We start from the raw sequence: 12,917 nt of genomic DNA, 5'->3' as shown, positions 1-12,917 counted from the left end.
AGAAAAAATGACAAGAAATAAATAGAGAGAGCCTCGGCTTTCATCACTAACCTATCGGACGTGGACTATGAGCTTTAGGACCACATCCTAGCTCTATCCAAAGGTCATGCGTGATTGTAATGACCTCATAAGAATTATGAGAATAAGGTTTCACGCCTCACTCAGTAAATGGCCTAAAAGACACAAATTCAGGCTTCCATCGCAATGGCAACCAGTGGTTGCCATTGCGATGGAAGCCTGCCAACCAGGTCCCACCATGTGCAGCGACCTGGAAGATTTGTTTGAGAATCTTAAAGGGGAACTGTCCGAAATCAAAACCAAGAAAGTCAAACCCAACTATACCCCTAATGAGAAAAGGGCATGGGAAACTCTGAAGAAAAACACTCAGATAATACTCAAACCCTGCGACAAAGGTAGAGGTATAGCAGTAATTAATATCTAAGCAACACTACCTAGAAGAGGAATACCGACAAGTATGTATAAATGACCAGTACCTAAAACTAGATTATAACCCTACAAAGGCTACAGCAGACATGCTACACAGTCTAGCCTGTGAAATGTATATTGAAAGACAAAACGACATAGCTTTGACAGACTACCTGGACCCATTTAATGGTCAAATGAGAACCCTGGTTTTCTTCATGCTACCTAAAGTCCACAAAACCCCTCCACAGGCGCGTTTGGTAGGAAGACCAGTTGTCTCCAACTGCTCCTCTCCACTGGAGAAGGCCTCATCGATCAGAACTCATAGACTTCTACCTTCTACCAGTGGTGAGATCCCAACCCACTTACCTGAAGGATACAGGAGACACCATCAGGAAGATCGAAACTTGACTCTACCTCAAGGCATCATATTAGCCAGCCTGGATGTGGTTTCGATGTTCACATCGGTCCCACAAGATCAAGCTTTTCGAGTTATATTGGAGGCACTCGCAAATCTGGACCTTTTTGATTCAATCATTCCAGATATGAAATACATGGCAGAACTCCTACGCCTGGTGTTATACAGGAATTCTTTTGAATTCAATAACGAATACTTCCTACAAACGTCAGGGGTACCTATGGGCCAAAGATCAATAGGTAGCAACTGTCCATGAATTAGAAAACAAGATCTTACAATCGACTACACACATCCATGACACCTTATACAGGTATATGGATGACATGTTAGTCTTCTGGACTGGAAGTTTAGAAGACCTGCAAACTTTCGTCCAGCAGGTTAACACCTTCCACGACACTTTGAAGTTTACATATGATGCTTCCGTAGCCACCATCCAATTCCTAGACCTGGTCATATACAAAGGCAAACACTTTAAAAAGAAAGGTATCCTGGATATTAATGTCATACCACGCATACAAAGAAAACAGAGACTGCCATTTATTCCTCGAAAAGAAACCAAAATCTCGAGAAATACCTTTGGTTTTCAAGACCAAGTATGCCCGCATTAATTCGCGGGAAAGCACAGGCTATACAAAAACATAGGAATATTATCAGCAACAATCAGAAGTTGAAAATAACATTCCCCAAACCACCAATGATAGCCTACAGCAGAGGTGAAAACCTGCGAGACTCTCTAGTAAAGGCCAAACATCCATCTCCAGAAGAAGATGACCACACTTATGAGGACTTAGTGTTAGTGAGGTACGAGAACATCCCTTCCACCTTACCAACCTTACAATAACTTCAAGAACTGGAAACAGAGAGTAGGGGCTTCAACAAATTTGTATCCATTGAGCATTCAGATACTGAATCCACCAACACATAATAGATCTCTCCATCTGAAGAACTTGACTCAACAACTCTTCTTGATCGCAAACATTAAGAAAATATGCACGAAGACATAGGCCTAAGCAACGCCTTGTTATGTGACAACCCCGGGTGACAACATGATTTCACTACCAACAAAATGGCTAGCCTATAATTCCACGAAGTTCTTTCAAATATACACAGGGAAGAGATAACATATGCATATGGACCTATATATGCAAACACAAAGTAACCCGAGCACCCACCTAAACCAGGAATAGACAAGCTCGTCAAAGAGGATCCAAAGAAATACGGTAGGGCCTCCAGCAAGCTACTGATCATAATTGTATTTTCATAGCTAGGACTGTCCAAATGGTCTTTAAAAGTTATTTCATTAGTTTCTTCATGCATGAAAACATATACTTAGACACCAAAATGGTCAAAATCGGACCTTGATACCAGATTTTACGAATTTGACCTTTTACCAAAAGTGCGTTGACCTTTCCATGTTTTCGGTCATTGTGACGTAACGCAAGGTCGGAGATAGGTAAAACTATACATTTTTCAACTCTACTCGTCGAGACGAGTAATTTGATATGCATTTCAAGAAGATTGGACCACTTTTAAAATTTTGACCCTTTTTTGACCAAAAATGGGGTTTTTTGGCCCATAAATGGCCAAAAATCGATTTTATTTTTGGCATCGCCCTGATGTGAAACTTTACTATATAAGGACTTGATATAACATAGATGCCAGCTTGTAACAAACTATGCCTGAAAAAATATTTTCTGAACATCTTTTTGGCCTATGGCTGGCTGTCTGTAAGTTTATTTTAAACTATGCGCGCGGTTTGTTATTTATAGTCTATATCTACCTCCAGTCAGCGGTACTAGCTTCGAAGTTCAGCGTGTGCTGCGCTGGCTTAGCGTTGTTTCTTGCGTGTACATATGCGCCACGTTGATCGCGAGCGTAAAAGGATATACACGCACCAAGTACCACTAAGCTAACGCCGAGCACGCTAAACTTCAAAGATATATAGACTATACCCACATGGGTCAAATATAGATCCCAACTTACGCTCGTGTAAATTCACATACGCTCGCGCCGTCAAACATTATAGATCGAACATATTCAGATGACGAACTTTGCATTGAAATTGGCTTAGGTAAACATTGAATAATTAATTTCCGTGTTTTTTGTTAATTGATTAGGCTACATGTACGTGAACAAGTAGCATTTATGCTACCCAGCCTAGGTAAACATGACATTGGTGAGATGAAAACACGAGGCATTTCCATTCATGTAGATTTCAGGGGCGGAGCCGGGGGAATTTTTCACAGAGAAAATGGGGAAAACAAAGAGTAAGTAAAGTCTTTTAAATGACAAAAAATGTGATAAAAATTGAGAAATGGGGATGAAAATTTGGCTTTGCCTCTTCGCACTAACAGACTTAAATACTGGCTACGATATTGGAGGATTCTGAGTATTCAAAGTACTTATATTTACCTTAAGGTCAGTGGCGTAACTAGACATTTTCATTTGGGGGGGGGGGGGACAAGCGGGGGAAAACATAATAAATGTTACGCCACTGCTTAAGGTGAATCATAAATATACCTGCTTTCTATCAATTATGATTAACGAATTACAATGTCTTCACATCCGCATTTGTACAATAATGTATTGATGGGCACAGCATACTGTTTATCTCCAATTTCAGTACACTATTTGAGTATATTGAGCAATTCAACGCACCTGAAGATTTGTCGCACACCATACTATGCTTATTTGTTGATTTATAATTCAGACACCGCATTTGAGAAAAGATTGGATGCGTTCATTGTCTTACTCATACACTCCAATCACGCTGAACAAGGCCCTGTTCTACACTTTAGGAACGCACCGATGCTGATCATTTACTTCATAGCCAATGTCACAGCAGCAATTTGCATCTCTTGAGCCTGCGCCCCTGCCCTCCTCTGGACGACACGAACCGCGTCTACCGCACATGTCTGTCTGAGCTAACAGGTACATACACCCGCCTTTATTCAAAGTATTTTGCGGGCACTCAGGGTCTGGCCTCCTCGGTGTCCCTGTGGGGGGAAAATGGAAATAATGATAATTAGCCTAATAACTAAATACTTATGACTCCATCGTGATGAATATGATTGATAAATCTGATTGAGAAAAAAATTTATAGACAATGGCGAGGCCAATGGTGGACAAGCGTGGCAATTCCTTGAGGAAGCTGTCCGGCTTGTGGAACATCTTGTCCCTTTGCAATGCGGCTTGCTGTCCGCCGGGATTCGTTAGATATTTTTTGACCATATTTGACCATTCGCGTCAAATTTTGCACCCTCCCTGAAAGATCTGCCCCACCTCTGACGTGGGACACTTATTACACTTTATTCCTCTTAAAGCTACTCATTTTTAAATGAATATGGTTAATGTTTTTCCAACCTGATTTTTTGGTCATAATTATTTCTAATGTTTATACATTTGTCCCAACTTACACCTAATTGGATTGAGCCATATTCATTGTGTTTTATAGGACATCAGAACAAGTTTGAATTAAATTAAAGTCATTAAACACCATAGAACACTACAGTTAAGTGGCTAAGATAGTAAGTGAGTTTTCTTTCATTTTTCCTCATTAGTCATGTTAGTTTAGCTAAAAATGATCAGAAAACTTTCCTGATAGTTGTTACTAATAGCAGTCAAGTTAGCTCTATCGATTGGTTCTATCGGTTGCGGGGTCGAACTCTGGTGGTGTTTAGTACGCTCTCGTGTGAAAAATTGAGTTAGCTTGAAATTCATCTGGACAAGGAATTTATTGCTAATTTAATCGTTTTAACCCGTACGAAACTCGGGGAGCCAATCCTGGCTGCGAAGGTCAATTGTGGAATGTCTAAGGTGTGCGACTCTTAGCTGCAAGTCCCTGTGTTGTTGGTTAATGGTTTATGGAATATAGGAATGATATGGGGCCGCAGTGGTCAGCGAGAAGCTGTAAAGTGTGTTGCTGAGGCTTGTGGAACAACGTGAAGGCATTGTTCCTGTGCGTAGAATAACCATTTTTTCTATTTTTTATTGATAATATTTTATAGTATTTGGCAAAGAAAAACCAAATTAAAATTTGACCAAAATCGTGATGATAAGGCTTTAATGTAAATCCGCAATGGTCAATAGAAGGCAATGTATACCGCAAAAACACAACATAATATTTTTTTCGCATTTGCATCTCTGCTAATTTGAGTGTATTTTATAATATCTTACCATCAGTAAAGTCCAGTATCTCGCAGAGGCTACCAGAGTATCCAATTCTGCAAAAGCATTGATATTGCATTCCGGCACGTGGTCCAGGTATGCATGTTGCGCCATTTCGACACGCATGATTTTGGCAATTATCTTCAAGAAAAAAGAAGAGTATTCAGTTAGTCATTTTAAAGTATTCTTAAATAGTTCTAAATTTCCTGATGAGTGGGAGAAAGATAAAGTTTTTAAATCTGTTGATAAGAATAATGTTAACAATTATAGACCAATTTCTGTCTTGCCAATCATTTAAAAGATTATTGAAAGACCTGTTCATAACCAATTATATCATTGTATATGATTATCTTTGTAGTACAAATATCCTTTCAGATTCACAATCTGGTTTAGATCCTATCAACCCACAACAACAATTTTACTAGATATACAAGATTATGTTCTTCATAATTTTATGGACAATGGTTTTGCAACAGGAGTTATGTTTTTGGATCTAAAAAAGGCTTTTGATACGGTAAATCATGAAATTCTAATCAATAAACTTGCTGATTATGGTATTTAGGGAAATGAACTTGATTGGTTTACAAAATAGGGCTCAAGTTGTGCATGTGAGTTCTTTACTGTCAGATTTTAAAACTTATAATTCCTCAAGGCTAAATTTTGGGCCCTCTACTATCTATAATTTTTCTTAATTGTTTACCTGATGTTGTAACTAGTAAGACAAGACTTGTATGCAGATGATACTTCTCTTATGTGTAAAGCATAAAATACAGATGACCTAAAAGTGCAACTAGAATCTAACCTAAAAGCTGTTGCTAACTGGTTTAAAGCTAATAAACTCACATCAAAATATAATATGGACAAAAATAAGTTTATGATTTTTGGAACTAGTCACACGCTCAATCATTACGATGATATAACTCTCAAAGTTGATGACAAATTTATTGAATTGGTATAGCAAAACGTGCAAAGTACACTTGTAATTCCACATTTTGACTATGCCAGCTGTGTTTGGTCTAATTGTTCTGCAAACATTCAACATCAGCTTCAAGTACTTCGCAACATATTAGCTAGGACAGTTCTCTTTGCTGATATCAGAACACCAGTAGATGATACGTTCAATTCTTTAAATTGGATTAAACTTACCGTGTCATATCGTGTCATCTTTTGACATGAAGAATAGCCTAGCTCCTCTTTTGATATGAAAATCTTTCATAAGCGTATTATATTAGTTTGAAAAGCTAAAAGGTTAACACCAAAATGTTCACGGGCTAAGTTCAGGCATGTCAATATAAAAAATATTACACTATAAGGACACAATTTCATGCTTAATTTGAAGATGGTTTGCTTTTCACAATTGCCCTTGTGCAGCCTACTATGGACCAATTTTTGGTAAAAAGAATGAAATGATATTTAATTTGCACTGTTTGTTAGCGGGATTTTGCTGAAGTGTACTATATTGCATAAAAGTGAAACGAATATTCTTAAATTATTGGGCTTACCAATTGGATTTTCACATCGTTGTCCATTGTAGCCGGACATGCATTGACAGAAATACTGCCCTGCCATATTGAATGAACACGTTGCCCCATTGAAACATGGTGATGAGCGGCATGGATCTACGGACAAATAACAAAAATTATATATATACAGGAAGATTATAAAAATATCCCTCAAAATTATAAAATACTCCGAACAGATCTTTAAAATTTGAATATTTAACATGTTTATTGCGATGTGTAAATAATATACCGCAAAGATTTGCCTAATGGCGTACTTGGGCTCCTTTGCCTTGGGGTTACAAATTTCATGTGCAAATAGAGAGCTCCCTCCTTTGAAATCCAAACAAGAATTAAGTTTCCGTGTCTTTATTTTGCTGGTAGGAATTTTACAGGAGGGCATTTTAGGTTGTGCCTAAAATCATGCTTATATCAAGGTAGCCCATAGCGGGCATTTTTAGGTTGTGCCTAAAATCATGCTTATATCAAGGTAGCCTATAGCGCCATTAGGCGATTCTTTACGATAATATAGTATAATACAGGGTGTCCCAGAAAAAAAAATACCGGGTGAATAAATTTATAAAATTTATAGATCTACTGATATGTACTTAAAGCGTATGTAGCTGGGAGGAAAAGTCGACGATCATTTTGACCTTTGGTATTGAAGATAATTGTTCGTATGTGCCTTATGTTGGAGAAACCAAACACTGAGGCGTTAAAAACCCATATTGGTCAACATAGGAGCCCAAGTACCAACGAAGCGCAAAACCCCGCTGTTTACCTCCATTTAAAGGACACTGGAAGAGGAATTCGTTATTCTGGATCAAGAGGAACAATGGTATATGAGAGGAATAAAAGAAGCCATTTGGGAGCGCATTGAGCAACCATCACTATCTCATGCATGGGACCGGGCCATCGGGACGACACCTGGCCGTTTATCACGTGGCCAGCCCAGCGGGTCAGTTGCCTGATGAAGTTTGGTGGTTCCAGACGCGATGTCACAATAGTTGCCAAAAAGTAAGTTCCAGTATTAGATTTAATTCCAAAACTCTGCTTGAAACTACTGGATGACCAAGAACATTCACTGTCTCGATTCGATGTCTTCTTGTCTTTAATCTCTTCCCAAACCTCAAAGATCACGTGAAATCATTAGAATTTTCTTACCTCTCATTGTAGGAAGTTCACAGTTCATTCCACTAAAGCCAGGTGAACAAGTACATTCCAATCTGCTAGCTGATATCGCCACACAGGTCCCTCCATTCCTACAGTAGGTAGGTTGACAGGTGGCTATAAATAAATAAATAAATAAATAAATAAATAAATAAATAAATAAATAAATAAATAAATAAATAAATAAATAAATAAATAAATAAATAAATAAAAAATAAATAAAAAATAAAAAATAAAATTATTCATTGTTAGACGACCTATTGAATAAGAGTGTTCAATCACATGAAGGGAGAGCATATACAAATTAAAAGTTTAGACCTTCAGGAAAGTCATTAGGCTGTGTTTTACGCCTAAAGGCGATCGTCAGACGACACGATGGAAACAATTTGGCTGGACACCCATCCCTTGGAATGGGAGAATTTACATTCAATGGTGTCAACAGCCAAACTATTCCAGAGTCGGCAATCGGATTGTACTATCATAGATAGTCCTGCACAACAGGAGCGAAATAACAGCAACAAAAATGCAACCAAATCAACCAACCTGTTAGGCAGGTGCTGCCACTGAAGCCAAATGGGCAGGTACAAATGAAGCTGTTAGTCCCCCTTGTTTGACAGGTCCCTCCATTGCTGCATGGATTGGTGGCACACACATCTAGAAAGACAATTAAAGTTGACGTATTGATTAAAAAACAATTGTGAAGTGTTTGTGGTGTTTCCTTCTGAATCGTATGGTATACAAATGTTGGACCCTAGTTGACACGCCAATGTAACGGATGTAGTATTCACCATGAAATGCTGCGAAATTCCATTTACATTTCACGGGTCTCTCAGCGCTTAAACATAATGAATGGTTGAGATAAACGATTTTTAAACTTACATCAAGTAGAATATTGCAATCATGTGGAAGTATTCTTATTTAATACGATGGCTCGTGTCTGCAAATAATTTACTGTTCAGCACTCAGTCATCTGATTGTCACACGCAAATGATAATATAATTTTATAGCACCCCATCAATGCCCAGAATCATGTTAATACTATACTATGCACAGAATATACAACAATGTTAACATTATGGGATGCTCTACTCCAACGGAGAGAACAATCATCACCCGTTCTTATTACGTAATACAACATATTGGGGTAATCCAGCAGGGGCGGTTCATGGACCCAAACATGGTAAATAATATTATCATCATTGTGCTCATCCCGACCTGTTAAAAAAAATTAAATAGTCCTTTGTGATGAGAATCTGTCAGAATATCATATGCCCTTGTGTTAATAAAAACAATATCGCACTACACTCAAACAATAGGCTGGGACAATAGAATCAAAGTAAAACAATATCGCACTACACTCAAACAATAGGCTGGGACAATAGAATCAAAGTAAAACAATATCGCACTACACTCAAACAATAGGCTGGGACAATAGAGTCAAAGTCAACGCATCTAGCTGTTTTATAATACATTTGCATTATCATGATTATGCTGCAAACATACTTAATATGCAATGTTCCTGTAGTGATAAAAAGCACAAAACAACGAAGGCATGATTTTATTATATAAAATAACGTCCTCCAACATCCACATAATGTATATTGAAGAGTCAAAACTCACCCTCTGGAGGCTCAGCGATATCGCATGTCTCACCATACCATCCTTCTACACATTCGCAAAAATATGCCGACTCGCTTATCACTTGACATGTACCATTATTATTACATACAGCTTCGTCGCAAGCGTTTGATGTATCTGATCAAAAATATCAGGACACTTTTAGACCAGGGAGGTTACGAAACATATGCCCTGTTTACAATAGACATTAGTCAGTAGGCGATTTGGTATGGTGACGTGTTCGTAAATATGATGAAAGTTATAGGAAATGTGGTGGAGAGATGGATAAAATAAGTTCGACTTCAGCATCACCAAAGAAATTACAAAGACTAAATGTTCAGTAAGAAAATGATAGAAGAAGAAACTGGACACAGTACGATAATTCTGACAATAGTTTTTGCATCAAATGCTTGTTACATCGAGTTCGGACAAACAACATGTTTGCGCTTTCGGAATGAAAAAAGATAACTCTTCCTGAGTTCCAATTTCTCCATTTGTACTTCGGAAGGACATACCACGCGATGTATCAAAGAATAACCCATCCGTATCTATTCATATAGAGCACATTGCACTGATCATCCCAGAATTGAACTTAAACATGTTAACATGGCCGATACCAGCTACCAAGAGTCTACGACCAAGTGTTGGGGTCAAGTGTCCAAAAGGTCATTGATCCCAAATTTGGGTTGCCAGTCTCCCGATGAAGGTCGAAGTTACGACCGAACATTTGAGGTATGTCTAATCTTGGTGTTGAGATCAAAAGTTTAAAATCATAAATTATGTTAAAAGAAGTATTCTTGTCTAATGCCACCGTGATTGGAAATTGCAGAAAGAAAATCAGTTATCGTCTTTTAGAAGACTGGCAGAATTAAACAAAATTACTATTGTTATACATGTAATAACTCCGAGTTAACAGAATACTCTTAGCAAATATAATCGCAACGATATTATAGCATCTCATGAGAGTTCAATTTGCTAATTATATATATATTGACTTCTCAGTGCCAGAAGTGGGTTAGTGCAATAGCTGTCCTGTGAACATTTGGCAATTTACACACAGTCCTACTGTACTCATCTACACATGGCAGGTACACATGGCAGCTATTGCACTTAGGCACCACATCGAATTTGGTCCTATAGAACTATCGGTGCCCAGTTAGGTACCGATGACTCTAAACATCATTCCTGTGAGATGTAAAAAATTGTATCAAGCATAATAATTAACAGTTGTATAGTGTTATTGTTTTTCATTTAAATGAAAAAAGGATGCACTGTACAAATGTTCAGGGTACGACAAAAAGGGTCATCAGTACCTCGTCGGGCACCAATAGCGCTATAGGACCAAAAAGGATGTTGTGCCTTACCCACATCTGGCGCTGAGCAGTCGATATAATAGAAAGGTTTTGCTATAATACCCGGGTATAATACACATGACTGAATTACGGATTACTTGTTCTCAATCCAAACCTCAATGACAGCAATGATTTCATCGCAATGATTATTCATTTTATTCCAAAAACATTTCCCAGATAGCAGGCAGTTATAAGTTGAAAGAAATTATAAAATGAGCTGATCTGAAAAGAAAGACAATTTAGTAAACATCATGACAAGATGTAAAGAAACCACATTATTGTGTTATAATACATAATGGATAAAAAGCATCAAAATAGACGATGATTGAAAGATATGAGAAACATAATAATTAAGGTAAATGACGTTATCATACCCTTAACACTGTTACATGTATTTAGTTACTTTACAGGTAAGAAGACTCAGAGCTAGAAGACCTGATGAAGAGTAAATATATGAGGATGACGTTGATCCAAGATCACATGTGATATATCAAAACTGGAAGTCGAATATGTTGAAGCTAGTAAGTAAATGTGCGGTATACTGAGAGAAGGTAAGTAAAAAATGCATGAATCTGTATAAATCATGAACTGAAAAATGAAGTTGAAAAAGCGTTTGATGTATCTGATCAAAAATATCAGGACACTTTCAGACCGGGAAACATATGCCCTGTTTACAATGGCCTTTAGTCAGTAGGTGATTTGGTATGGTGACGTGTTCGTAAATATGATGAAAGTTATAGAAAATGTGGTGGAGAGATGGATAAAATAAGTTCAACTTCGGCATCACCAAAGAATTGCACAGACTAAATGCTTAGTATTAAGAAGAAACTGTATACAATACAATATTTGACAAATCAAAGAATATTCTATTCGTATAGAGCACATTGCACTGATCATCCCGAGAAATGAACTTAAAAGAAGTATTCAACTTGTCTAATGCCACTGAAATTGCAGAAATACAATAAGTAATCGTCTTTTAGAAGACTGGCAGAATTAAACCAATCATTACACATGTAATAGCGCTGAGATAACAGAATACTATTCATTAGCAAATAAATATAGTATCTTACGAGAGTTCAATTTGCTAATTATATCGACTTCTCAGTGCTAAAAGTGGGTGAGTGCAATAGCTGCCCTGTGAACATTTGGCAATTTACACATTCCTACTGTACTCATCTACATGCCAGGTACACATGGCAGCTATTGCACTTACCCACTTCTGGCGCTGCGCAGTCGATCAGGTATCTGCTATAATACATAGTTAGGTGGTGTTGATGGTGGTGGTGATGAGTTGAATGTTTTCATCATAGTTGCAATAAAAGCCAGCAAATAGTGGAAGTTCTCTTTTCTTGGGAAAACGATAAGGCCGAATCGTATTGTCGTATTGTCTGCTGGATTACTTGTTCTCAATCCAAACCTCAATGACAGCCCGGGAATGATAGCAATGATTTCATCGCAATGATTATTAATGTTATTACAAAAAACATTTGCCACACAACAAGCAGTTAAAAGTTGAAAGAAAGTATAAAATGAGCTGATCTGAAAGGAAGATAATTTAGTAAACATCATGATAAGATGTAAAGAAACCACATTATTGTGTTATAATACATAATGGATTAAAAGCATCAAAATAGACGATGATTGAAAGATATGAGAAACATAATAATCAAGGTAAATGATGTTATCGTACCCTTAACACTGTTATTTAGTTAGACGCAGAGCTAGAAGACCTAATGAAGAGTAAATATGTGAAGATGACGTTGATCCAAGATCACATGTGATAAATCAAAACTGTAAGTCGAATATGTTGAAGCTAGTATAGTAAACAAATGTGCGGTATAAGTATAAGAAATTAGAAGTATATAAGAAATGCTTGAATCTGTATAAATCATGAACTGAAAAATGAAGTCGAAAAGAGGTGACGCATACCGATTAAATAAGCTTGGAGGTACAATGTTATTTCGTAAATCGTAATGGATATACTATATGAATGTCACATCAAAAAGAATGATAAAATGAATGCCAATTGAAAAGTGCTTTCCAAAAATACTCTCAGTTCCACCAGTACGTAGTACTCATTTCTCATTTACAACAATATTGGGTCACTGGATAACGAATTTAGCAGGCAATTAAAATTGCCTGGATTTGTTTTTGTTATGAGTTGAATGTTTTCATTATAGTTGCAATAAAAGCCAGCAAATAGCGGAAGCTCTCTTTTCTTGGGAAAACGATAAGGCCGAATCGTATTGTCGTATTGTCTGCTGGATTACT

At 37.3% G+C, this 12,917-nt stretch overlaps 2 protein-coding genes across 5 annotated transcripts in view; one reads left to right on the top strand and one right to left on the bottom strand.

Annotated features, from left to right (window-relative positions):
* Positions 1-533: 533 nt before the first annotated feature.
* Positions 534-1,097, top strand: LOC140165042 (uncharacterized). Its single transcript, XM_072188461.1, has one exon. The coding sequence runs from the start codon at positions 534-536 to the stop codon at positions 1,095-1,097; it is 564 nt and encodes a 187-aa protein (XP_072044562.1).
* Positions 1,098-2,575: 1,478 nt separating this feature from the next.
* LOC140160426 (uncharacterized) overlaps positions 2,576-12,917 on the bottom strand; it is a 61,960-nt gene continuing 51,618 nt past the window's right edge. For all 4 annotated transcript variants that reach the window (XM_072183664.1, XM_072183679.1, XM_072183672.1 and 1 more), the window contains 5 exons: positions 8,221-8,331; positions 7,672-7,794; positions 6,511-6,627; positions 5,018-5,149; positions 2,576-3,837 (listed from right to left, as the gene is read on the bottom strand). In XM_072183664.1, coding sequence (XP_072039765.1) covers positions 3,629-3,837; positions 5,018-5,149; positions 6,511-6,627; positions 7,672-7,794; positions 8,221-8,331 — 692 coding nt within the window. In that variant the 3' untranslated portion in view covers positions 2,576-3,628. The remainder of the gene's footprint in view (positions 3,838-5,017; positions 5,150-6,510; positions 6,628-7,671; positions 7,795-8,220; positions 8,332-12,917) is intronic.

Source organism: Amphiura filiformis, chromosome 1 (genome assembly GCF_039555335.1).
Source record: "Amphiura filiformis chromosome 1, Afil_fr2py, whole genome shotgun sequence".
Taxonomy (NCBI): Eukaryota; Metazoa; Echinodermata; class Ophiuroidea; order Amphilepidida; family Amphiuridae; genus Amphiura; species Amphiura filiformis.
Note: the sequence above shows the minus strand (reverse complement) of the source record. Positions and strands in the feature narration are given on the sequence as shown.